This window comes from Sabethes cyaneus, chromosome 2 (genome assembly GCF_943734655.1).
Source record: "Sabethes cyaneus chromosome 2, idSabCyanKW18_F2, whole genome shotgun sequence".
Classification (NCBI taxonomy): Eukaryota; Metazoa; Arthropoda; class Insecta; order Diptera; family Culicidae; genus Sabethes; species Sabethes cyaneus.
Genome location: NC_071354.1, coordinates 91,413,510 through 91,441,040, shown reverse-complemented (window position 1 = coordinate 91,441,040; position 27,531 = coordinate 91,413,510). Strand labels below are relative to the sequence as shown.

General features: G+C 41.6%; 4 protein-coding genes across 4 annotated transcripts in view; 2 read left to right on the top strand and 2 right to left on the bottom strand.

Annotated features, from left to right (window-relative positions):
• The first annotated feature begins 680 nt into the window (after positions 1–680).
• LOC128737362 (M-phase phosphoprotein 6) lies at positions 681–1,253 on the top strand. The gene is made up of 2 exons (XM_053831986.1): positions 681–837; positions 894–1,253. Exons 1-2 carry the CDS (start codon positions 728–730, stop codon positions 1,246–1,248), a joined length of 465 nt encoding a protein of 154 aa, XP_053687961.1. The 5' UTR covers positions 681–727; the 3' UTR covers positions 1,249–1,253.
• Positions 1,254–1,292: 39 nt separating this feature from the next.
• Positions 1,293–2,292, bottom strand: LOC128737360 (ubiquinone biosynthesis O-methyltransferase, mitochondrial). Its single transcript, XM_053831984.1, has 2 exons — positions 2,196–2,292; positions 1,293–2,134 (listed from the first exon to the last, which is right to left on the bottom strand). The coding sequence occupies exons 1-2, from the start codon at positions 2,246–2,248 to the stop codon at positions 1,315–1,317; spliced, it is 873 nt and encodes a 290-aa protein (XP_053687959.1). The 5' UTR covers positions 2,249–2,292; the 3' UTR covers positions 1,293–1,314.
• Positions 2,293–6,608: 4,316 nt separating this feature from the next.
• On the top strand, positions 6,609–9,256 carry LOC128737359 (nucleolar complex protein 2 homolog). The gene is made up of 2 exons (XM_053831983.1): positions 6,609–6,715; positions 6,773–9,256. The coding sequence occupies exon 2, from the start codon at positions 6,776–6,778 to the stop codon at positions 9,209–9,211; it is 2,436 nt and encodes an 811-aa protein (XP_053687958.1). The 5' UTR covers positions 6,609–6,715; positions 6,773–6,775; the 3' UTR covers positions 9,212–9,256.
• Positions 9,257–20,664: 11,408 nt separating this feature from the next.
• The window catches only part of LOC128737361 (uncharacterized), an 85,200-nt gene continuing 78,333 nt past the window's right edge, over positions 20,665–27,531 (bottom strand). Inside the window, exons 3-4 of the mRNA XM_053831985.1 lie at positions 22,050–22,509; positions 20,665–21,738 (exon numbers count right to left, since the gene is read on the bottom strand). Coding sequence (XP_053687960.1) covers positions 21,568–21,738; positions 22,050–22,509 — 631 coding nt within the window. The 3' untranslated portion in view covers positions 20,665–21,567. The remainder of the gene's footprint in view (positions 21,739–22,049; positions 22,510–27,531) is intronic.

Here is a 27,531-nt window from a genome sequence, read left to right as displayed (position 1 = left end):
CTGCCAGTGTCGCCATCATAATTGCAATTTTAGCAATTTGAACCGTCAGTTTTTCGCAAGGTTTTTCTGGTTTTTCCAAGGGTTTTTCGTTATTGAGCTTGCTGACGTTCGTCGCACGCACCACATCGACGCGCGATTTGTTGTTTCTGATGCTAGATTTTACCAAGGTTAGTCAACTCACCTTGGCTTTTACATTGCATTGATTTTATACGTTTGGTTTTGTTTTCCCCCAGATATACCCCGGTAAAAAAACATACGTTTGAGTGAAAAACGATAAGTTATTGTCAAGGTTATTGTAGCCTTTTGCACTGGGCTTAGCAAGCTCTATTCACCTTTTCGCGCGCCTAATGGCGGCTAGTGAGTACACTTTTCGACAATGTTTATTTGATTTGACAGTCAAGGCTGGAAATATCAACTTGACGTGAATAAAATTGCCAAAGGCATGCTAACGTTTTCCGAAAGTTGTACCAACTAAGTAGCTGCCATTACTCACGCGCTTTACGTATTATTTAAATGGGACACTAACTGAATCGGTTTGAGTAATAATGACTTAAGAATATTATTAGCAACGCATACGGTGTAAATAAAGCGAGCGTGTAGAAATTTGAAAATAAAATTTGACGTCTGCTGGCCTTTCGATTTATTTACAAAACAATCCGCATGCTTTGCTGATCAATTTTTTAGCATCCTTGAAATAGAATCAACTTAGGAATAATATAACATCAAAATGAGTTCAAAAATGAATAAGGTGCACCTTTCCAAAGGAATTCTAGAAATGAAGTTTATGTCTCGCACGAGAGAGAAAATAGAGAAAGAAAAGGACGACGCCGAAGGAAGGTGAGCCAAACCGGTTGATTATGAATGCCAAATACTTTAATGTAATCCTTTCCTAGGGCATTGTATTCGAATGAAATTACGGATAAAATGCTTCATGACTCCTCCAAATATATTATCGAAACTAGTTATGTTCCTTGCGAAGACCTCATCGAAGGCCGCGTTAGTTACGGTGGCATGAATCCGGAAATAGAGCGTATTATAGAGTTAGAGAAAAACAAGGACCTCGCTGCACTGATGGAACAGCAGCAAGCAGAAGCAGCAGAAAAGCAACGTATGCGTAGGGACGTTCCGGATGAAGAGATGGCAAAGTTTTACACTAGCATGGTGAAAACAATGAAGAAAAAATATGATAAACGCCAATCCGTTCTTCCACTAAACATCAAACGAATGGAACGTCCAAAAGATGAATAAAAACAATTTAGGGTCAGGTTAATAGTACGTTGTTTAATGTATAACTCAAGAAATCACAATCTATGTTTAAGATGGATCCGTTTGCTTCACTGCTTGCATGGCGTAGTTTACATCGGTTCTACTACACCAGGACCAATGATTTCGCCAGAACTCGTAGGCCATTCCATGTTCCAAAACCGTACTGCAATTGAATGTGTTCAAAATCCGTTTCAATTCCAACGGCGAAATAAACTTTTCCCAATCGTGTGTATTTTTAGGAACCAATTCCAATACGTGTTCCGCAACAACGATTCCGGCCAACCACGAAGCAGTTGTTTTGTTCAGTGTCGTTACAAATATTGATCCACCTGGTTTAAGAGCCATGGCACAATGTTCAATGAATGAAACTTTATCATTCACATGCTCTAGCACTTCCGACGCAACTATCGCGTCATAAATCCCAATATTGTTTTGCGAATGCTCTTCTACAGTTTCTACTAAGTACCGAATTCTATCCGAAATCTTCGAGTCCATTGATTGCGCATGATTCTGGGCTACCTGAATCACCTGTTCGCCAGGGTCAATTCCTACAACGTTGGCATGAATCCTTGCCAATGCTTCAGTTAAAATTCCCCCACCGCAGCCAACTTCCAAGATCGTCAATCCTTTTAAAACCTGTGGCGATTTAATTTGTTCCTTCGGCACTAGTCCTGTGGCGATTAGACCGTCCCTTATCAGTGGAACACGAAGTGCATTCATCGAATGGAGAGCCTTGATGGGACCAGTGGGATCCCACCAGTCTGCTGCCAGCTGGCCAAGTCTATCCACTTCTTGTTGATCTACATTTCTGTGAGACGTGCTAGTCTGGTTAAAGTTTTGCTGCGAAAGGCACCGAATCGACTGCCGACTGAAAACCAAACACAAAATTATTAGAATTCGGACGAGGCCCGCAGTGTGTCACAAAATACCAAAGTTTAAACATCGACGCGCCTAAAATTTTATGGTTTTGTGTTACCAGCATTTCTTAGATATATGAATAAAGTTTCAGTTTATTTTCTTTACTCCGTTTCGGTTAATAAAAACTAAAAACAATGCGGTTTGCGGTGTTCGATGTAAACAAAATTAAAAAATCGGTAAAATTCAAACACGCATATTCATTTTCACTCTCAATAATGTAAAATTGACTCAGTATAGTTAGGCGTCATTCACAAAAGACGTTATATTGCGGTTATTTACATAAATTTTCATCCTGTTGCGGCGGTAACCTGCATCGTCAATCACCGCAAAGAGAACAAGGAAAGGTGGCCAAATATTTTTTGGTTTATATGTGCAATTGTTACTGATGCTTTAGCAACTAAAAATACATAAAAAAAACGTCTTTTAACCTTTTACATTCAAAAATATGTATTATATAAATCCATTGAATATCATAAGTATAAAAATATGTGTAAATAGTAACACAATTTAAGAAGTACGGAAAGGGGTTGCAAATATCTAAACAATAAAAATTAATCTATTTGTATGGCAGCTCTGGACAAAAGCACATCCTTCAATATTTGGCGAGGTCAGCATTGGGCGATAATGTATCGATATAACTGGTATCGATATTCGTGGACGAAATCTCGATATAGTTTTTTTTCGAAATAGTTAATTTCGGCATGCATATAACAGCTTTGTAAATGTTAACACGTTATACGGAGTGTTAAAAATAAATGTAAAATGCAGATCGTCACGTGATGCGAGCAATTTTGCTGATTATGCTTTCAGCTGAGTATACGTATCGATATGTGAAAAATATCGATATTCAAATAACGAAAATTCGTCAGCTTCGCTCAATACAGAATTATTTTGACAGCTTGCTATGAACTTTCCGAGAATGAAAAGATTTCTTGCAATGCACAATATATTTTTCGGCCCTAAAAATCCACCTTCCCATCACAGAGAGTCGCCATCTTAAACAAATGAAGATAGAATTAACAAAAGGGCGAATGTCGCAAGCGTAAACAAACCGAGTAAGGATTGATTTTCTTATGCTGGCCCAGCAAAAAATAACTCTCACTCGTTTTGTTTACATTTGCCCTTTTGTTAATTCTATCTAGAAATAATCTAAGTAGTCTAAGTAGCAACAATACCGTGGACCCCCGTTCGTTTGACCATTTTTAATCTGAACACTTTTTAATTTGAACCCCGTTGGTTTGCACGACGTGCAAATTAAAAATGGTTCAAATGTCATTCTCAACATGACATCATTTGTTTATGCAGACAATGCACAGAAACACGATTCGTTTGTACTGACCTAGCGTGTTTAATCGGTTTCACATTTCGTTTTCCTAACGATTAAGAGAGAATTCCGATCGAAAAATGCAATATTCGCACTTGCAACTGCCAACTAAAACAAACCACCAAAACAATAACAAAGAGCAGGGCGGCCAGTTCACCCAGGTTTCAGCATATTTCGGGTTACCAGTTGTTCAAATTAAAAAGTAACCCCGTTAGTTTGCATGAGGACTCGTTCAAACGAACGGGGGTCCACTGTACAGCTGCGTCATTGCACGCAGACGTCAGTGCGTTTTTTTCGTCCCAAGTTTGATAGTGTCATGTGGTTTGTTTTGATTACTTATTCGAAAAAAACTGCAAAAATGACAAATATTTGTTGTGCAAAACTGTTATCGTTGTTCTGCTTCGCAAAATTCGGGCATTTCCGGTTTCCGTAAACAAGTGGTGCGAATTACTACCCAGGTAACCAATAAGCATCATCAATGCTATTGAAATGCAATCCAATAAGCATCAAAGTCGCCTTAAATGCGACCTAAATGCCATTTTGGCAAAATATACGGCTACTTTACTGCTAACCTTCTTATAGTGCTGACGATGCTAATTTGGAGCTAATTACCGACACGAAGAATTTGGATAGAATTTTGGATGCCAATTTACAACACCTATGCAATCAAAAAGCTAATATACAACAACGTGCAGTATAAATTGCCAGATATGCTAATAAGCGGTTGATTTGCTGCTTATGTTAATGCTTATCGGTTACCTGGATAGTAATAAATCCACTAGCAACAAATTTAGGTTACAAAGGGAATCAAAACAAACCACGCAAAAACTTCAAACCAGAGGTTAGGTACCGTGCAAAAGTTTATGTCATTGTTGCCGCACGCACAGATTATTCTGTGATCACGTTTGGAATAAATATTGATGATTACACGAGTTCTTAAATAATTCTAAGACAGTTATTGCCCCTTTTATGACTATTTAGACTACTGTGATAATCATTTAATGCAACGTACCGCATTTTGCACTGTTAATCTGACACTAGAGTGGCTTTTAGTTTGATCTACTAATGAGTTTGACTTCTTTTTCCTTCTTCCCCTTCATTTTCTCTTCATTTTCTTTGAGCGAAATCGTGTGCGAGATTCGACTGTGATAATCGTGTAAATCGGGGTAGTCTAAATAGGGGCAAATGTCGCAATAAATCTGGTTAAACTTTCACAGTCACTAAACATCCCGCATTTTGCACCTTACTGGACACCGCAGTCTAAGGCTGTGAACCATTTCGCGAAATTTGTAACTTAGGCTGTAAACCATTTCGCGAATTTTTTAACTTTTTAGTTAAAATTTGACAGTTCGATGGTTATTTCTCCTCGAGTGGTTAAAATCAGTTCAGAATGCGAACCATTTCATATTTGACGTATTGATAGTTTTTTTTTTGTTCAATGAGAGCCTATAAGGTGAGGATGAAAATATTGTTTATTCTGTTCGAGTTAAAATTGGATGAATTTTTGATGTTGATTTGCTTTTATTTGATAGATAAAATTCATCTCATTTCAACCCGGGTTGTTTGAACAAATTTATTATGCGATAAGCATCCATACCAATGCAAAAAAATTCCAACGAAAAATCAGTGAAACACGTCGAAGCTCTCTTTCTTACCTGTGCATATCTCATTGGCTCTGAAGCGAACCATCGAACTGTCAAAACCTTGGTCAAAACTAACCATGCTCCCGAGCAGGGTTATTTTCGAAAAACCATCGAACTGTCAAATTTTAACCAAAAAGTTAAAAATTTCGCGAAATGGTTCACAGCCTTATTGGTTAAAATTTGACAGTTCGATGGTTTTTCGAAAATAACCCTGCTCGGGAGCATGGTTAGTTTTGACCAAGGTTTTGACAGTTCGATGGTTCGCTTCAGAGCCAACGAGATATGCACAGGTAAGGAAGAGAGCTTCGACGTGTTTCACTGATTTTTCGTTGGAATTTTTTTGCATTGGTATGGATGCTTATCGCATAATAAATTTGTTCAAACAACCCGGGTTGAAATGAGATGAATTTTATCTATCAAATAAAGGCAAATCAACATCAAAAATTCATCCAATTTTAACTCGGACAGAATAAACAATATTTTCATCCTCACTTTATAGGCTCTTATTGAACAAAAAAAACTATCAATCCGTCAAATATGAAATGGTTCGCATTCTGAACTGATTTTAACCACTCGAGGAGAAATAACCATCAAACTGTCAAATTTTAACTAAAAAGTTAAAAATTTCGCGAAATGGTTCACAGCCTAAAAGTGCGATTGGCACAAAAATGCAGCATTGTGAGATTGCTATATAGAGCTTGCTAAGCCCAGTGCAAAAGGCTACAAAAACTTATCGTTTATCACTCAAACGTATGTTTTTTTACCGGGGTATAACTGTGGGAAAACAAAAACAAACGTGTAAAATCAATGTAAAATCTAACAACAGCAACAACAAATCGCGCGTTGATGTGTGCGTACGATAAACGTCAGCAAGCTCAATAGTAAGAAATACAAAGACCGGCAGCGGTAATTTTCTGGGTAATTTTGCTATTCGGTTTTGTCATACACTTTGGCTTTAGAGAAAAGAATGTGGAATAATACAGGTACAGCTGCAAATCAGGGATGACATTGCGCATCTCGTTTCGAGTGATTTTGGTTCGTTTCGACCACGTTAAACAAATAGAGCTTGCTAAGGGATGCAAAAACTTATCGTTTTTCACTCAAACGTATGTTTTTTTACCGGGGTATAACTGGGGGAAAACAAAAACAAACGTGTAAAATCAATGTAAAATCTAACAACAGCAACAACAAATCGCGCGTCGATGTGTGCGTGCGGCAAACGTCAGCAAGCTCAATGGGCGTCTCGAACGAAAATCACTCGAAACGAGATGCGCAATGTCACCCCAGAATATTTACTCGTTGATAAATATATCAATTTACTTTGCGGTTTACCTATATTTTTTGTAATTTTTTCGTTTCTATTTGGTACTTTCCTAGTAGCGTGTTTTTACCGATTCAACACATGCGGTGGTGTGCGTTAAGGAAGCAGAGCAGAGCAAAAAACGTCAAAAATCAACCAAAGTTTCATGCTTTCACAGCACGTGCGGTTTTGTGAAGTGTTTATGCAGAAAATAGTCGAATTTAACCATTTGATTAGTGCATACTGAGTTGCTTAAATATTTTAGTAAGTTACAGAGGTTTAAGTAATGTAAATTCAATATTAACGTTCAGGCACTTACAGATAATGAAACCAAAAACTTCAAAGCGGAAACCTGATCTTCAGAATATGTCTTTGGACGGGTTTTTCGAAAATATGGATGCTGACCTAGGTGACGATAACAGTGGGGATACCGATAAAGAAGCCTCTGCTGTTGCTCCTCCCAAAAAGAAAAAACTTCGACTGCAAAAACCAGAGAAGCTGGTGAAAAAAAAGCACAACGGCGTAGAAAAGAAGCCGGTGAAAAAAGGCAAAAAGAAGCAGCAGAAAACGGAAGCGGATTCAATGAATGTAGATTCCGACACGGAGGAAATGGTTTCAGCAAAAGAAGGTGGTCAAAAAGATGTGGAGAAAGAACACAAGCAGGCGTTGAAAAAACTGAAAGATACTGATCCGGAACTATATTCGTTTTTGAAGCAAAACGATAAAAAACTTCTGAAATTTGGATCTATGGCTCAGAGTGATGAGGATGCAACTGAAGACGATGACAGCGGGGCAGATGATGATGGTGAAGATGCCGTACATAAACTTCCTGATAAACTGGAAGTTGCCAGTGACGAGAGTGATCTTGACGATGACAACGATGAAGAGGAAGCAGATGATGAAGTAGACGCAACTCTTGAAGCTTCAGCACAGAAGAAGATAACACTGAAACTACTGAAAAAATGGACGGAGGAATTAACAACGTCTCCCGTCAAGCTGGAAACTATTCGAACCGTATGCAAAGCTTTCAATTCAGTTCTCGTCACAGTGACAGGAGATAAGAGCGCAATTCCAGCTTTTAGAGCAGACGGTTCCGCGATTTTTAACGGTGTCGTTCAGCTTTGTGTGCTGCATTTAGGCAATGCTGTAAAGCAATACTTGAACGTAAACAACACCAAGGACTTTAAAAATATAAAGAAAAACAAAAAGTTTTCTAAAGTTCAATCCTGTCTTCGAACATATTTGACGGATTTGACTAATTTGTTGGAGAATGTGTCGTCTAATCACATCATGAATGTGCTATTGAAACATTTGCATCAGTTTTCAACTATTTTGATATGTTACCCATCGATTACTAAACCGATACTGAAACGATTGATTGTTATATGGAGCACGTCCGAGGAAGAATCCATTCGAGTGTTGGCGTTTCTCTGTATTCTAAAAATTACGTGTGCTCAGCTGCGACGATTCTTGAGTGACGTGCTGAAAAATATGTACCTGGCATATGTTAAGAACAGCAAGTTTGTAAGTCCTAATACACTGCCGGGAATTAATTTCATGCGACGTTCGTTGACGGAGATGTTTACCCTGGACCTGACTGTCTCCTATCAACATGTATTTCTGTACATTCGTCAGCTAGCTATTCATTTACGAAATGCTGTCATCCTGCAGAAAAAAGACAGTTTCACGTACATTTACAACTGGCAGTACATTAATTCGCTGAAACTTTGGGGTGATGTTTTGGCAGCAACCTATGATAAGAAGGAGTTAGAGCCATTAATCTACCCATATGTCAGCATAACAACCGGTGTCATCAAACTGATTCCTTCAGCACAATATTTTCCGTTGCGCTTCCATTGCTGTCGAATGTTGATCGAGCTATCAGCTCGGACACGAGTCTTTATCCCGGTCCTTCCCTTCGTAGTGGAAGTTTTGAACTCCAGTAGCTTCAATGAAGATCATAAGAAGCTTTCTATGAAACCAGTAAACTTGACATGTTTGCTTCGTTTCGCTCCGGCAAACATTCAAGAAAACGCTTACAAAGACGCAGTCCTGGAATTAATTTACGAGCTATCTCTGGAGTATTTGGCCCACGAATCGAGCTCGCTTTGCTTTCCAGATTTGGTTGTTCCAATAGTTACCATTTTGAGAAAGTTTTGCAAAACCACGAAAGTTTACAAATATTCTCGCAAAATAAAGCAACTCACAGACAAAATTACGGAAAATATCAAACTCATCGAGACAGCGCGCAAGCGAATGCCGGTCAAACTCAACGATGTTTCAGCAATACGAAGCTGGGAGGCAACTCGTCTGGCTGAAGGCACACCATTATGGTCCTTCTGGCAAGACTTTGCCAAAGAAAATGAAAAGGCCAAACGCAGACAGGCCACACAGTCTGAAAATATCAGCGATTACAATCTACCGACGGTTAAAAAGATAGACAAGAAACCCGTCTCGGTGCAGGATGGACCAGCGGAGCTGTTCCCATCGGATGATGACGAAGAGGATGATTCCGGCAACGGACCGGAACTGGATTCGATGGAGGAATATGAGGTGACGGAAGAGAGGAAAAAGCAGAAAAAACTTCCAAAAACGAAGAAAGGGCAGAAACCGACCGGGCAGGTGGATAAAAAGCAGAAGAAGAAGAAATCAAAGAAGACAGATAGCAGCGAACAGGAAGCTGATTTCCCTCTGGAAAATACCGAAGCGAACGAGGCGGTGGATATTTTGAAAGATTTAACCCTAGATGATTGGGAGTAAAAATCATTGTTGAAAATGATAGGTAAATCTTTACCATTTATGTTTTCGGATAGTTTTAGTTCATTTATATGAATAAAACCGTTAAATATAACTTTTACTGTTTTCATTTACCCGCAATCAATACAAATTACTTTATTCTGTATTGTTGCCGATGACCTAAAAGCCTGCCTGTTTTAAAACGACATGTACGATTTTTTTGAATAGTATCATTTCTTTTAAAATATTTCATAACTTCATTTCTTTTAAAATATTCCAGTCCAGAGTAAATGGGTAAATATTTCAGCATACTGAATAATTCTGTAGAAGATTTGAAAGCATTTGAAGGTTTGAAAAGTCTTGTACCGTGCCCGCACCATATTCAAGATAGTGCCTAATTCTGGACAGGAGCAAAATTGACTTACATATTGACTAAATTCTAGCTATTTTAACAATTTAATAACAACATGTGATGCTTTTGTATTACTAAAATGGTTCTAATAACTAAAATGTTGTCAATATGAGGTCAAATCTGCAACTGTTCAGAACTACGCACTATTTTGAATATGGTGCTGACACGGTACACGACTTATTAAGCAGAATTGATTACAAATCATTGTATTTCGATTAGATAAATAGTTAGGTAGTATCGAAAACGGCATAGTATATACAAAGACTAGCGAATAGAAAATCCATGTAACTGGCAAGGACAGCCCATATTTTTACTATTCTTTTTGGCTCTGCCAGTCTGTCTACCTTCTATACCAATGGTGGCCACGGTATAAGCATAATGCGGGCTAAATCAGATCTCCTCAATAAATCCGGGGCCCGGACTCACTTCTGAGATTAAAAAATTCAACCCGTCCACAATCCATCAAACCAGTCCGCGGGCCGCAAGGTTATTTAAGAGCCGCATGTGGTCCGCGGGCCACAGTTTTGCCATTACTGTTCTATACCTTACTTACCCACATACTTATTGGTTCATGTCCGCCGAACAAAGGGATGAAATTAGAGATCTCCACTGCCGAGGGTTACCCGTCATGGATTTCACCTGTCGTCAGGCCAGGTTATCGTCAAAAGCCTGATTGTCGTTGGCTAAGCTGACTCGCCATGAGCCTCTTCTGGATCTGCGCCTTCTACGCTGTCCCTGTGGATTCCTGTCGAGTGCTTCTCTACAGATCTAGTTCGCTCCTTTCCTCAAGGTGTGTCTTTTTTCTTCCACTTTCCTGCATACGCGTTGGATTGGTCGTCTGCTCGATTGGAATGACACTGACAGATAATTATCATTCCAATTTTGACATTGTCGCCACTCTATATATAGTCACTCTACCTACATAGACCTAGTCTTCACTACATTGATTGTGAGAAGTCATCTAACTTGCTCTGCATATCCATTCGGTGTTGTGCGAACAAGACAATGTCGTCGACTAGGTCGAGGCCATTTATCTGCTTCATCGTTAGAAGATTGTAAGTCAATCCTCAATTTGGTTTACCGTCAATTTACTTACTTACTTATGTGTCCATGTTCGCCGGTCCGACAGAACAAAGGGATGAAATCAGAGATCTTCACTGCTGACGGTTACCCGCCAAGGCTTTTACCTGTCGCCAGGACAGGTTCTCGTCTACAGCCTGGATGTCGTTGGCTAAGCTCAGTCGCCATGAGCCTCTGGGTCTGCCTCTTCTACGCTGTCGTTGTGGATTCCAGTCGAGTGCTTCTCTGCAAACCTCGTTCGTTCCTTTCCTCAAGGTGTGTCCGATCCACTTCCACCTATGTTCACGAATTTCTGTGGCTATCGGCCGTTGATGACACCGACGATGGAGTCTCCTCCTCCACCAGGCACGAATGATGTATCGCAGGCACCGGTTAATGAATACCTGCAGTTTTTGCGTTGTCTCCGCTGAGACGCACCACGTTTCGCAGGCATACAGCAGTACGGATTTAACCTTTAAATTGAAGTTTCGGGTTTTCGTACGTAGAGTGATCTGGTTTGAGCGCCAAATGTTTCGCAGACCTGCAAAGGCACCCATGGCCTTCTTGATCCGTGTGGCTGTATCAGTGTTAGTACCACCATCGTGCGTTGTCTGGCTACCAAGATATTGAAAGGCGTCTACCTGCTCAGCTTGTTGTCCCGCTACTCTGAAGTTGATGGAATTATCAGTGTTCACTACCACAGACTTAGTTTTCGCTACATTGACTATGAGACCTGCTGCCTGGGAGCTCTGCATATCGTTTCGGCGTTGTGCGAACAAGACAATGTCGTCGGCTACTGTTTTACCTGACTCACTGCGAATATGCGTATTATTGAAATAAAACGTAACCATACGTTTTATTCGTTTATAACGCATATGCAGGCAATATCGATAACAAACGATTTTTTATAAGTTGTGCTTTTGTTATAGCATTTAATTTGTAAAAAGTTGCATAAATAACAATTCTGTTTCACAATACAATTATTGCCGACTACTCGCACTTGAAATATAACGTTTAAGTACGTTATTTTTAGTGATCAAAATTAACGATATTTTCGATACAAAGGCGATATTTTTCGAAACCTTTCGAACCAACACGATCCCGCGAACACAACGCATATTCGCAGTGAGTCAGGTAACACAGTAGGTCGAGGTCATTAAGCTGCTCCATCGTTAGAGGATTCCAAGGCAATCCTCGATTTGGTCTGCTGTCAATTGCTCCAACTAATATCTCATCCATAACGATGAGAAACAGAAGCGGTGATAAAATGCAGCCCTGTCTCACGCCAGCAGTAACGCTTATGGGGTCGGACAAGACGCCGTCGTGCAAAACCTTGCACGAGAACGCCTCGTACTGAGCCTCGATGAGATGGACTAGCTTATCTGGAACTCCTCTACGCCTAAGTGCGCCCCAGATGTTTTCGTGGTTGAGTCGGTCGAACGCCTTTTCGAAGTCAACGAACACTAGCAGAAGAGAGTCCTGGAATTCGTTGATCTGCTCCAATATATATTGCTGAAAAGCTGATACATCATCTGGGCTGACAAAGATGGGTCAGCTTTGAGCATTTCGGCTGAAATACAGTCTATCCCTGGCGCTCTATTGGATTTCATACTCTTGATGGCTGCTACAATTTCATCCAGCGATGGCGCCTCCGAGTTGACACGATTAATTCGACGAACTGTAGGCGTCATACGCTGCTGGTTTTGTTGGTGTCTGACATATGAAACTCCAAAGAATTGTTTAAAATATTCAGTCCATCGCTTTAGCTGTTCTGTACAGTCAGTCAATAGCTGATCAGCTCTGTCCTTTAGCGGCATCTTTGTATTCATCCTGGCACCACTAAGGCGGCGAGAAATAACGTATAACAAACGGATATCACCATTGGCGGCGGCGGTTTCTCCTTGTTCGGCTAGGGAGTTAGTCCAGGCTCTCTTGTCCCACCTACAAGCGCGTTTAACAGCCCTCTCCAGTGCTGCGTATCGTTGACAGGCAGCTGTTTTAGCCGATCTGGTCCGCGCTCGCTCAATGCCGGCTTTCGCCTCTCTCCGCTCGTCGATCTTCCTCCAAGTTTCATCCGAAATCCACTCCCTCCGCCCGCTGCGCGCTTTGCCGAGAGTTTCACCACTGGTCGTGATGAAGGCGTTCTTGATGCCGGTCCATTGCTCTTCGTCGGTTCCACCAGGTGGCAGCTCCGAGGCTCGAGATTCAAGTTGTTCGACAAAGGCCCTTTTCACCTCAGGATTCTCCGGCGGACGTCATAGCGGCACCCAACTTTCTCCTCCCGTCGTTGGACACGTGCGACGCGCAGACGTATCTCAGCGATAACATGATGATGGTCGGATGCAATATCAGCGCTGCGTTTGTTGCGTACATCAAGAAGGCTCCTTCGCCATTTCCGGCTGATGCAGATGTGATCGATTTGGTTTTCTGTTCGGCCTTCGCGGGCAACCCACGTGACTTTAGGTACTGGTCTATGGGGGAAGAGCGATCCACCAATGACCATGTTGTTATTACCACAGAATTCTGTAAACAGCTCCCCGTTTTCGCTCATCTCTCCTAGGCCATGGCATCCCATGACGCCTTCAAGGTCCGCGTTGTTTGAGCCAATCTTCGCGTTGAAGTCGCCCATGTGGATTTGGATATCCCCCTTCGGGATTTTCTCAACCACGCTGTTCAGCTGCCTGTAAAAACTCTCTTTCTCCTGCAGGTCGGCAGCATCTGTTGGCGCATAGCACTGGATTGCTGTAAGCAGCGTTGTCAGCCAGTTTTTACGAAAATCTGGAAAATGAGAATAAAAATGTCTGGCAAAAATCATTTGGCCTAATGGAAGACAATGTTTGAAAAGCGTCTTTTTTTTGTCTGATTAGGCATCAAAAAGTCTGGAAAATCCATACAAATCTGGAAGGTTGGCAACGCTGGCTGTAAGGGTCCTATCCCGTGTTCTGAATCTGGCAACGATTATTCGCTCATTTATCGGTTCCCACTTCATCAGGGCCGCATTGTGGTATTGTGACATTTATACTATATTGAGGGGTTTGCCCGAACTGTGTAATAAGATGTTTACACTAGATTGGTAGAGTCGTGAGTAGCGTGTATCGATGGACAGTGAGGGATGTCAAGGCAAGCGGCCCGTGTAGTCAGTCAGTGTAAGCACCTCAGGACCGGCAACATGGGATGTCGCACGCATGTGCCCTTGGGCTCAGTAGGAATCCAACTCCTCTTTCCCGAGTAACATTTTCACCTCGTATGCCAGAGTAGAGCAAGACTTGCCCGGATGATGTCCTGTGTTCGCCAGTACCCGGCCAGCGGACCTCGCTCAGCCCCAGGATTTCAAGCTTCAGGCGGCTAGCTTCCTTTGCAAGCTGAGCCAGCTTGCCCTGCTGGGCAAGGGTCAGTACATTCCATGTCCGTGTTTTCATGCTAAAGGTCGTTACCAATAATCCAGAGAGATTTCTTCTTTAATTTTCGGTAACTTTTTTGTGTTCCGGTACAGTAGGCTGTTAACCTAAGGTCCTTATCCAGCTGATGGGGCTGCCATCTTAATGTGGGCGGGAGCCACTGTGCCTCCTTTCCTGTTAGCATACTACAACCGAAGTTGCGACCCCAGCCGGCACCTCGTGAAGGTAGGAATAGGAGCTAATGAACAGAGGTTATGGAATGCACATGTTCACCCTTTGCCAGCCGTCTACGGTCAATAGCTCTAAAAATATCTCATCCTTAACAATAAAAAACAGTTTCACACCAGCAGTAACCCTTCTAGGCCCGGACAAGACGCCAATGTGCAACACCACACCAGAGCCCGGAAATTCTTTGATCTGCTGTTATATGGTCTCACATGACCGGTCGACACAGAATCCAACTTGTTGCCGCCGTAGCGTTGATCTTCTCCGGAATCCGGTTGTGGATTACCTTACAAAGTAGGTACTATCTGAAGCAAGCTTTATCAAGATGGTTCTACATTATCGGCTGATGCAGATGTGGTCAATTTGGTTTTCAGTTCAGCTGGCGCGGGAGACGCACGTGACCTTATGTGCTGGTCTATGGAGAAGAAGCGATCCACCAATGACTATGTTGTTAACTATGATACACTAAACTCTGTAAACAGCTTCCCGTTTTCGCTGTTCTCTCATAAGCTTTGGTGTCCCATCGTTTGCTGTTTGCTCGACTCAAGTGGGGAACAAGCACACGAAAAGGATGACGATTATATTATTTATTTATTTATTTATTTATTTAGTCGGCACCAACAGACTATAGTCCCAATAATGGATAAGTAGCTTAATCTAATAACAATCACAGTCAAGAAATTACAATTGCAAACACTAACAATTTTCTTAGTGGTCATTTGTGGAAAAAACATAGAAAAGTTACGACGAACCGTATCACGTGACAAATTAAATTCAAAAGCGAAATCTCGCTGTATACCAGTCAATGAGCTGTTTCGTCCATAGTTGGTGCGTTGAAAAGGTACCCTCAGCATTGAGTTGTTTCGCAGTGCCCTGGGACGCACGTTTAGATCAATCGCCCCAAGAATTGCAGGACAATCAATTCTTTCCGCCAACGTGTCGACAGCAAACAGAGCTCTTGCGTTGTTCCTTCGTGTCTGTAGTGTCTCCAAGTGTATTAATCGGCATCGACTTTCAGAACTCGGCAACTGGAACAGATTTCGCCACGGTAGATGACGGAGAGCAAAGCGTAAGAAGCGGCGTTGAACTGATTCAATCCTTTGCATCCCCTTTTTGGTAATATGGATGCCAGACAACGGAACCATACTCAAGAGTCGAACGGAGGAGTGCACAGTATAATGCTTTGAGGCAATATACGTCAGTGAAGCTTAGCGATGCGGAAGACGAATCCTAATGTTCTGGATGCCTTGTTTATTTATTTACTATTTGATGGGGCTTTCAACTGTTGGTTGGTTCGCCCCAAGGATACCTTGTTCACAATGTAAGAAATATGCCGTTTAAACGATAGCTGGCTATCTAAAATAACGCCGAGATCCTTTACCTGGTCGACACGTTGGATTTCTGTACCGCCTAGCTTGTAGTTAAAAATTACGGGTTCTCTCATCCGGGCAAAAGAAATAATGGAACACTTCTCACCAATTCGTAAAAGTCTCAAGCTTTTGTTGAAGACAAATTGCAGCGTCCTTGGAACGTATCTTTAAATACATCTTCAAATCATCGGCGAAGGATAAACGAGTACATAGTTGACATCATTGAAGTACAATAGGAAGATTAACGGTCCCAAATGACTACCTTGTGGGATTCCAGATAAAGCCGGAAACGCATTTGATTGAAAACCTGCAACTGTCGCAATCAGTTGGCGACCTACGAGGTACGAACTGAACCAACGCAACATACTGCCGCTGATACCGAGTCTTTCCAATTTAGCAACCGCAATAGCATGATTGATTTTGTCAAACGCCGCAGACAAATCAGTATAAATGGCATCCGTATGAGCACGATCCGCTGGACTTTCGGCAACATATGAATTGGTTGATACAAATGTATAGTGCGAGAGAGGGATTGATTTGAAAATTCATTCAATTGACTATAGTTGAGAATGATAGACGTGAAGTTAAGTTCCTGTTGATTTCGGTCACGAGCACGACACACTCTACTGTAGGTAAATCGACTTATAAATCGGTACAAGGAGCATTTGACTGTCGATCGAAATAAAAATGTGGCCAAAATGGATCTCCATATAGTGTAAAGAATTACAAGCAGGTAGTTCAAGCTTTCAAAAGAATTCCAATCAAGTTCAAAAATTGTGTCGAAAACACTGAATGTCAGAGAATCTGTAGTGCAAGATGCAAAGAAGCGTAAATAACTACACACGTAAGTTCAAAAGGCGCAATGAACGGTAGAATATGGTAAGGAAATAACGTGTACGCAAGTTCTACAACCAGACGTTGACGAAAAAAATAGATTTTCACACACAAAAAAAAGTTGGTCCAAACGTAATACAAGATATTATTAAGTGGAAGGTTCGTACATTTCAATATGCTAATCAAACAGATTGGTTGTTGAACGGCTGGGTAATACGCAATACATACCCCATAGTGGTAGTGGTGAGGAACGTGCTGCTCAAGCCAAAAATGCTGATACCTGATAGTGGTACTTAGCCTCTTATCCAGTAACTCCTATCCCGACCTCTTCATGGTATTAGCCGGAATACGAGCAACTGTGTTAGCTCGGTACTATGAGATGGTAGCCTCATGGCGAGAATCAGTAGGTATTTCGTGGGTGGCGACAGGGTGCCTCGCTCAGATAGAACCCCGATAGTTCGGCATCGTGGTACTGCAGGACATTTGTCGCAAAGTTGAAAAGGTGTGGAGTCCAATTTCACCAAAGCGGGGGTGCGATCAACGAGCTGGAAAATGGACTTCGTAGTGATGGGCAGAATGCCGGATTGCGTAATGCACTGGAAAGCAATCAACGGGAGGATGTGCATATTGACGATAAAAGGCAGTTTCTTCAACTACAACATCATAAACGTACAATGTTCCCACGAAACGAAAGTAGACTCAACGACAAGAAGGAAGCGTTATATGCGCAGCTGGAGGCAATGTTCGGCAATTGGGTATTTTAGCGGTATTTAAATTCTCGCATATTATGATAATATATGATGTAACTGTAAAGTCACATGAAGACTTTTTTAAATTTGATGAGTGAAAGTAATAAAAAAAGCATTTTTTTCATTTAAAAATTTTTTTTTTTTGGGTAAGACGATAGCTTATAAGTAAACCATTTTTCTTCTCAGCTCGCCTTAGACAACACAGTGGATAGATAAACTATGGTCATCAGCCGATACAGGTTTCATATGGGAGCTGTCAAAAGCTCGGTCAAAATGAAAAGCTCTATTAGAAAGATAGAAGAGAGGAAGAGAACTTCTGACATCATTTCAATCAATCGGCTTGGTGGATATCTGTCAAACAGCAAATCATTCTATTTTTGATTTTTATTAATTTTTTCATCAAATATTCACTTAATTAAAACAAAAAAAGAACTGTTAGATTCAGAAAACGACGGGCTATCAAATGAGTTAAAAAAGCAACTTTTTTGGGAAAATTAAAATACCCAATTATTCGCCACGGGACATCAAGATCGTCATCGGGAATATGAACGTCCAGGTCAACATGGAAGCAATGGATACACCGGTGATCGGGGCCCATACCATGTACACCGACACGAACGATAACGATCAGCGATGCATCAACTTTGCAGTTTTCCGAGGCCTGGTGATCAGAAGCACTTTCTTTCCTCGTAAAGATATCCACAAAACCATCTGGAGATCGCCTGGCCAAGGCACATGGAACCAAATTGATTATATTCTCATCGATGGCCGGCTTTGCTCGAACATCACCTACATAAGCTCCCTACGGAGTGCGGATACCGACTCGGGCCATTACCTAGTAATAGTACATGTGCCCTCAAAATTATCGACGATTTATACCACGCGACAAAACCGCCCTCTCGCTTAAACATTCGGCAATTAGACAACCCACGACTTGCTGAGAACTACTCGCGCATACTGGATGAAGCTTTACCTTCCTCCGTGGAGGAAAGTTAGATTGGTTTGACGGGGAATGCCAACAAGCGATGGAGAGGAAAAAAAGAGCTTGTGAAAACTATATAAGCATTACCACGCACGATAGAAAAGTTGGCAAAGTATCGACGAGCGCAGAATAACTTCACCATGGTGCTATGGACTAAAAGACGCTATAAGGAGGACAGACATCCATCGTGAAGAACTACAACAACTATTTCAATATTTTTTGAAACGATGGTTCTACAATTGATGAAGGGACGGTAGGGGAAAGAAATGAAAATTTTTTTTTTTGGTGAAGGAGGGGAAGTGCGGAAAGGAAGGGGGGGGGGGGTATTGGTAGCTATGCTTGACAAGTAGTCATTTTGACTCCTACCTTTTGTCCAATGCTGGAAGGTGCATGAGTCGAACCAAGTTGTAATCTCTCTAAACTCATGCACCTTCCAGCATTGGACAAAAGGTAGGAGTCAAAATGACTACTTGTCAAGCATAGCTACCAATACCCCCCCCCCTTCCTTTCCGCACTTCCCCTCCTTCACCAAAAAAAAAAATTCATTTCTTTCCCCTACCGTCCCTTCATCAATTGTAGAACCATCGTTTCAAATAATATTAATATATATGTATGACCGCATTTCAAGGTCAAGACTAAAAACTTGAGATTAGTCTAACTATTTCAAGCTAATGAGACGCGCAAGTTCTATGAGAAGGTGAAACAATCTCGTAAAGAATACACGCCAAAGACTGATATGTGTAGGGACGAGGAAGGATACCTGGCCACAAACAAGCGTGAGGTAGTCGACAGGTGGAAGCAGTTCTTCGATGAGCATCTCAACGGCGATATAACAGAAGGAAGCGTAACGGAAATTAACTAAGTTAACTTAGTGCCTACAAGCGAGAACAGCGTGCCGAGCGAGAAATCAGTCAGTTGAAGAATAATAGAGTCGCCGGAATGGACCGACTTCCGGCAGAACTCTGAAAAATGGCCAAGAACCGCTAGCAACGGCCCTTCACTGGATGATTTCAAGGATATGGAAGGAGGAGAAACTACCGGAGGAGTGGATGGAAGGTGTGGATTGTACCATCTTCAAAACGGGCGATCGACTAGATTGCTGTAATTACCGCGGCATTACGCTGGTCAACGCTGCTTACAAGGTGCTCTCCCAGATTTTGTTAGGTCGTCTATCCCCAAAAGCAAAAGAATTCATAGGGTAGTACTAGGCGATCTTTATGGGGGCCGTGCTGCTACGGATCGAATTTTTACTCTTCGACAAATCCTCCAGAAATGTCGAGAGTACAACGTACCCACGCATCTTATTTTCGCGGATTTCAGGGCAGCATAAAATACATTCGAGCGTAGCAGATTATGCTCAAGTACGCGTTTCCGGACAATCTGACGCGGCTAATGAAAGCTACCTTAGAGCGAGTGATGTGTTTCGGGGGCACCCTCGAGTCTTTTCGAATCGCGTAGATGGTTGCGGCAATGTGTGACATTGAAAGTGTGACCCGACGAGTGTGCATCGAAATGAGAGGAACGATCTTCGGCGAGATTATCCAACTCTTACCCTACGCAGACGAACTCGACATTATCACTAGAAACCTTGAGATGGCGGAGGCAGTCTACGTCAGAGGTTAGACCAAAAACGGAGGCTAGGAAGATTGGGTTACAAATCAATGCGTCGAAAACTAAATATATGGTAGGAAGAGGCTCCAAGAAAACAACGTTTGCCTCCCACGAACAATAACTATTAACGGCGATTAACTGGAAGTGGTTGAAGAGTTAGTATATTTGGGATCACTTGTCATCGGCGACAATAATACGAGTAAGGAGATTTAACGACGCGTTCAAACTGGAAGTCGAGCCTACTTTTTCCTACGCAAGACGCTTCTATCAAAGAGCATATGCCGCCGCATAAAATTGACGATGTACAAAGCGTTAGTCAGACCGGTAGTCCTCGACGGACTTTAGACAGTGACTTTGTTTACGGAAGATATTTTGCATTTTTTTGCAGATGTCCATATGACCTACTTCAATAATGCGGTCGTGTTTAGAGCACTGCACCAAAAATTTTTCTATCCTGCGGCAGAAAAGATGTGAAAGAAGCTCGGAATCACTCATTGAACCGAAAAGTGAAACCACCAGCGTCAGCAAGATCTTATTTTCTCGGTCGCTTTTCTAGGAACCTGTTGATTGGTAAAGCAAAGCAAAGTAAAGCCTAGGTCACCTAGGTTTTCGAAGCTTGAACTTTTGATTTTGTTCTATAGACTTCGCAACCAGCTAGAGTACAGGACATTTGCGAAGTTACGATCCTACCGACTTTGACAGCCTTTCCCAGCTAAGTTTCGAACATATGACGACTGGATAGTTAATCCAGCGTTGTACTCCGAGGCCATTTGGGAGGCTAATTAGTAGTAGTGAAAATTTCGAAGAAGAAATAACTGTAAGATATGGATTGTTTTTCAAAAATTAAACTTTTCAATATAATTTATTTACGTTCTAATATTTGGTTTTCATTAGTGAGCAACGGAGTCACTTAACTGAGTAGGAAAAAATCCGTCAATTTAGTTTACTCAATATCCTACGTCGATAACAATGGTTTATTTGTGATTGCTTCTACCTACGGTTGTTTTCCAATTGATTTTTATTTCTGCTTGCTTAGCGTCGCCTAATATATTTAATCGTCAGAAATATGTACACCTTTTTTGTTTTGCAACAGAACGCACCTACCCGAAAAGCAACGTAATTTTAACAATTAACCTCAACTAACCTTGCACACAATTACATTAAAACTAATAAAGACGGACCGTGTTTTTTTTTTTGATTTTTTTCTCGAATGTTTTCATTCATGGTTATGTGTATTATTTCTAGCAGAGATCTACTGTACAGCTGATGACAGCCGTAGAAGTAGAACTTCAACGAACCCCGGCAACTAATTCGACTCAATAAATTAATTAATACTAATTATTCTCGGCTTCATTTGTCCCGGCGTTGCAATAACACTATACAGTGTACCGATGAGATAGAAAATCTAGTTACTCGGCGTAATAAACTCGGCCAGCTAGTAGCAGAAGCTGCAGTAGTGAATCCTACGGCAATGCTTCTACTGTTGTATTTTTGCTAATAATAATCATCCCACGCGTACAGCATTCGAATCAGGAGTCACAAAGGGTCAATTCCACGAATTTCAAAGCATTGCAAAACCATGTTTGTAAGTCTAAAACGACGAAAACAATACCGTTGATGTGTGACCATGAGAATTAGGTACGGTTTTAGGTCAATGTGGCACCGACGCCAATGTTTCACATCTCGTGGGACAGATATGTGTTTGGAGGGGACCAGCAGGATTGGGGGTGCAGGAGCTTCCTATCGTAACCGGAGTAAACTGAAAGTTGGAAAGCACGTGCTTAGCAGAGACAGCATCGATGGGATCAGCGGTAGGAGCAAATAACTGACGCCGTAGTTTACGCTGGTGCTAAACGCCGACGATTGTGCCGAGGGACACTTGTTTGAACGGTAGTAGTCTTCGCAGTACATCTGAAGAAAAATAAGAGAAAAAACATTTTGTTAGTATTTGCATGTTAATCAATTGGTATATTGCTCTAATTTAAACTTCAAACAGTCGCAGGCTTCGAACACGCGCTAATAAAATTAAAATAAATACGTTATTATCGAATATCAATGTGTTCGATGGAATAGTTTTTCATCGGAATTCTGATACTAGTATTTTTTTCCTATTGGTAGCTCTATTAAGACTGTTTAAAGTTTGAGCTTCAACGCAATTACTGTGAAGTTAAACCGAGCAAGAACAAATTGATGCGGGCGCATGGTTGCTCATAACAACTGACCTTAATTAAAGTGGACGACATTTTATCCAAAAATCCTCGGGTAAAACTCGCCGTATGTGAACCGCAGGTTTTCTTCGCTGCACTTTCGGAACAGTCCAGATACTCGATGAAGGAACAGCAAACCGTTCGCACGTCGTCCTTGGCGTTCCTTCCGGCCGTAGTGTGATGGTTCGGTTGCTGCTGGTGATGCCTTTCGTGCCGGCCCTGATGGTGATGCTCAGGTTGCGTAATAACCGATACAGTATTGTGGTACTTACGACCGCACACCTCATAGTCCGGTTTGACCCGCTGCAAGCAGGGGGCGTGTGACAAAAATTCATTTTGATATGGTCCTTCCTTGCACAGATCACGCATGAATTGGTGGGTGCCATTGCTTAGTTTATTAAAACGATCCCTTTGCTCCAGTGTCATGCAACGGCGCGTGTAGCTTCGGATGCACTGCAGTCCGTTATTCAAATCACTGCAAGAGAAGTAAAAAAGCATGAAGTCATGATATTCATTATTGTCGGGAAGCGGCAACGTCTCGAGAAATAAATTGAAGCATTAAAAAACTATTCCTACGTTCTTTATGCAAAACTATCCTGGCGTACTCGGTTGTGCCCAATTGTGATGAAGGCAACTTAAAATGTGTCATTGAGAGAATCGAGAGAAGACACTGTCACGTTTGGGGGATTTATGGGCATATATTAAGCCCAGCGATGAATGAAAGAAATGAATGGTCAGTACGATGGCATGAAGCTGCCGGAGACTGGGTGTATTTAGTGTCCTTTTCTGCTGTGAAACCGAATGTGGAAAACTGTTGGAAAATTCGTGTTTTCAATAATTAAGGCGAGGTATTATGTTTACGGTCCGACGTGACAATCAGCAGAGTAAGTCGAGCAATAATTCCCCTGTTTGTGTCAATGAGTAGTTTTGTGAGCCGAGTCCCAAGCCAGGATGGTTTATTATATTATGACAGGATTAAAAATTGTGGTTTTGCAAATGGGACTGCACCTATTTGGCTGTGGAATAATACTAACTGCCGCATTGTTTGAATGCTGTGCGAAATAACGAGAAAAGGAAAAACAACCATTTTTAATAGTTCTAACCCAGTTCGTAAAGATTTTAGTGACAGTAAGATAGAACATTAGGCTTGTCTTGAATGTGTCAGCTATAAATTGGGAATTACGTGTGTCACTTATACTGACGAAGAAAACTTCAAGAAGCACCGATAAGGGATTTTATTTAGGTACTAGCTGACCCGACAAACTTCGAATTGCAACAAATTAAACTGCGTTGTACATAAATCGTGAATCTTGGATGACCTTCGTCACAATCTTGAGTTTTGCAAGTTTCTGGGGAGTTCATGGCTGTTTTAATGTACAAATTTTCCTCACAGTAAAGTAGAAAAGTGGCCGTCTCGCGCTGAATTATCTAATGTTACTATGGATAGTTTTTGGTGGTCTTGTTATTGATTAATCTATACCTATAAAAAAGGATTTCTGTCTGTCTGTCCCTATGTTCCTTCTAGAATCGAAAACTACTGAACCGATCGTCGTGGAAATTTGTATATAGGGGTTTTTGGGGCCAGGGAAGGTTCTTATGATGGTTAGACCACTCCTCCCACTAAGAGGGGGGGCTCCCATTCAAATGAAACACAAATTTCTGCATAACTCGAGAATTAATCAAGCAAGTGGAACAAAATTTAACATGTGGGTGTTTTTGGAGACAAGATTTTTTTCTATGGTGAATGGAGACCCCTCCTCACTATAGGAGGGGGGGGGGGGGCTCCTATACAAATGAAATACAAATTTCCTCATAACTCGAGAACTAATCAAGCAAATGGAACCAAATTTGACATGTGGGTGTTTTTGAAGACAAGAATTATTCTATGGTGAATGGAAACCTTTCCCTACTTTAGGAGGGGGGCTCCCATACAAATGAAATACAAATTTCCTCATAATTCGAAAAGTAATCAAGCAAATGGAACCATATTTGGCATGTGAGGGGCTTTGGAGGCATGATTTTTTTTAATGATGGTTTGAGACCCCAGAGGTGACTCTGTGGTAGGGGGATAAGAACTATCATACAAATAAAACAGAAATTTTTGCGTAACTCAAAAACTAATCGAACTCGAGAAATTTTAGACTCTTTCATAAAACATTAATCAATAACAAGACCACCAAAAACTATCAATAGTAACATTAGATAATTCAGCGCTAGACGGCCACAGGCCGCAAGTGTTGCCGGTGACCTGCCGTCGGAAGCGCCGGCCACGGCCCCCCGTAGAGATCACCTCTATCAACTTTATTTATTTTCCTAGATCTACTGACCTCTATTACTTTCCTTCAGTTGCGTCACCCCTGCGAAATGGTACTTTCTACGAAAAGATTTTTCGTGAAATGGAACATCCCACGTAAGGTTTTTCACGAAATGGTATTCTGCGAAATTCTGAATTCCGCGTTATGGTCAACCGAGAATTGGTGTTCCGCAGAATGGTATTCGGCGAAATGGTTTGTAATGATGCGAATATTTAAATGCATTATTTTACCAGGCTAAGCAATGGGGGGAGTTGTTTTCTACTTTACTGTGAGGAAAATTTGTATATTAAAACACCCATGAACTCCCCAGAAACTTGCGAAACTCAAGATTGTGACAAAGGTCATCTGAGATTCACGATTTATGTACAACACAGTTTAATTTGTGGCAATACGAAGTTTATCGGGTTAGCTAGTGTTTTATGAAAGAGTCTAAAATTTATCAAGTTCGATTAGTTCGAGTTACGCAAAAATTTTTGTTTTATTTGTATGAGAGTCCTTATCCCCCTACCACAGGGGTGAGGGGTCTTAAACCATCATTAAAAAAATCCTGCCTGCAAAACCCCCCACATGCCAAATTTGGTTCTATTTACTTGATTATTTCTCGAGTTATGAGGAAATTTGTATTTCATTTGTATGGGAGCCCCCCCTCTTAAAAAGGTAAGGGGTCTCAATTCATTATAGAAAAAAATCGTGCCTCCAAAAACACCCACATGCCAAATATGGTTCCATTTGATTAATTAGTTTTCGAGTCATGAGGAAATTTGTATTTCATTTGTATGGGAGCCCCCCCTCCTAAAGTGGGCAGGGGTCTCAATTCACCATAGAAAAAATTCTTGTCTCCAAAAACACCCACATGTAAAATTTTGTTCTATTTGCTTGATTAGTTCTCGAGTTATACAGAAATTTGTGTTTCATTTGTATGGGAGCCCCCCCTCTTAGTGGGGGGAGGGGTCTCTTACCATCATAAGAACCTTCCCTAGCTCCAAAAACCCTTATATGCAAATTTTCACTCCGATCGGTTCAGTAGTTTTCGATGCTATAAGGAACGTAGGGCAGACAGAAATCCATTATTATAGGTATAGATATGAAAAGGCTGACTGGGTATTTATCGAAGTGCTGCTTCCACCGTTCGGTCACTTCACGATCGTCCTTTAAAATACTGCCAATATTTTTCCGATACATTTCTGGCTTTAGTTTTCAGAGCGTCGCATAAGCCATGCAAAAGGGTTGATTAAGTGACCTTCTGAAAACTAAAGCCAGATTTCGACTCGCGACACAATGCCTTTGTAGGATCCGTTCAGCTTCGGGTAGAGCTTTCAAGTTTTCTGAAAACAATGCAGCGCGCTCTTCGAGGCAGCGCTTTTTCTCCTGGAAAATTTGATTTCGCTGCATCTTCTTCTGTTTGTGTCTTACCACGTTTTGACGAGTGGCACTGCACATCTTGGCCGCTCGCGCAGAGCTCTCCACATCCATCATCTTCCTACATTTATCACCTGGTGGGTTCATTCCCTTGATTTCGTGCCACGTGCCCGATCAAGCTATCCGCTACATGGTGCTTGCTCTGCTAATGGTTGCTTTGATGGTGTTCCAACAGTTCTCGAAAGGAGATTCGTCCAGCTCGACCTTTTTCGGCAGCGCAGTTTCGAATGAATGCTCGTAGTTTACAACGATGACCGGCTACTTCAGTCGCGCGAGATTTAACCGAGGCTGGCGTCGGTAGCTGTAGCTGGACAACAAGTTGGACAGGTAGATGCCTTCCAATAGCTTGGTAGCCAGACAACACCCGATGGTGGTACCAAGACTGATATAGCCACACGGATCAGGAAGGCCAGGGGTGCCTTTGCAGGTCTGCGAAACATTTGGCGCTCAAGCCAGATCAGTCTACATACGAAAACCCGAATTTTCAACTCAAACGTTAGATCCGTACTACTGTATGCCTGCGAAACTTTTACAGCGAATGATGTGCTACCTGTGTGTTTCGGGGGTACTTTCGAGTCTTTTTGAATTACGCAGTGGATTTGAAGATGAATTGAAGTTGGGGTCCGGCGAGCGGGCCTCGAAACGAGAAGCACGATCTTCAGCAATTGTAACCAACTAGGATCGCCTTCGCAGATGACTTTAACATCATCACTACATATTTTCCGTCGGCGAACGCAATCTACGCCAGACTATAATCGTGAGTTGGGCCTAGGAGGATTGCGCATCAAAAATCAAAAATCAAATGATAGGAAAAGTCTCAAAAAAGAAAACATTGTTAGCCTCCCAAGGACTGCACAAATCTAACAATATACAAAACGCCTATCAGGCCGGTAGTTCTTTACAGACTAGCGACTGTAACTACGAAAGATATACTTGTTTTTGCCGTATTAGAACGAAAGGTATTGAACATTGGTAAATTACAATCAAAATCGAAGTGTGGCGCAAGCACAAAACCACGAGCTTCGGGCACTCTTTGGAGAATGAATGTTTCGAACATCTGGTGGAAGTCAGGAAGTAGGTTACCATAGGTCGGTCACGTCGCGAGGCTGCTGAACGAAATCTGTTCTTTCGTGGACCCCTGATAGATGATAGATGGCTGGATTAGATCAAAGTTGATTTGGGAGGGTCGAGAGGTTTCTTTAAGTAACCTGGGTGCCAACGCTAACTCTAATACGAAATTATTGAGCGATGTTCGAGATTTAACAGATCGGCTAGTGCCGCAGGATGCCATTCCAATATCTTTATTCACACGTCACTAATAAATGAAAGATATTGCTACTTCGCAGGCACGGACGACCGTTACATACACCAAGCGCGTAGCTGCTGCTTTAAGAAGAAGAAGAAACTCACGGCGCTTGCGTAGCGTCGCCTTCTTTACATGTAAAGACTGCAGCTCAGGAATAAGGGAGTAGACAAGATACACAAGAAAAATTTTTATGTTGTAGTCTGATTCTAGCACCGATAAAAATATTCGTGTTTTGGTTTCATCGCAAAAACCCGCCTAACATAGTTCTACGCCAACTACGCAGTCGCGCCTGCAAAACAACCTCTAATTGTTTTTATAAATTTTGAGAATTTAATGTAATTGTGTTCTGCATAAACAAAAGTTTATTATTATGTTATTTCTACACAACAACTTGGAATAAATTTCGTTTGTATTCACGGTATAAATTACCACAATTTGACGTTCCAAATTTATACTC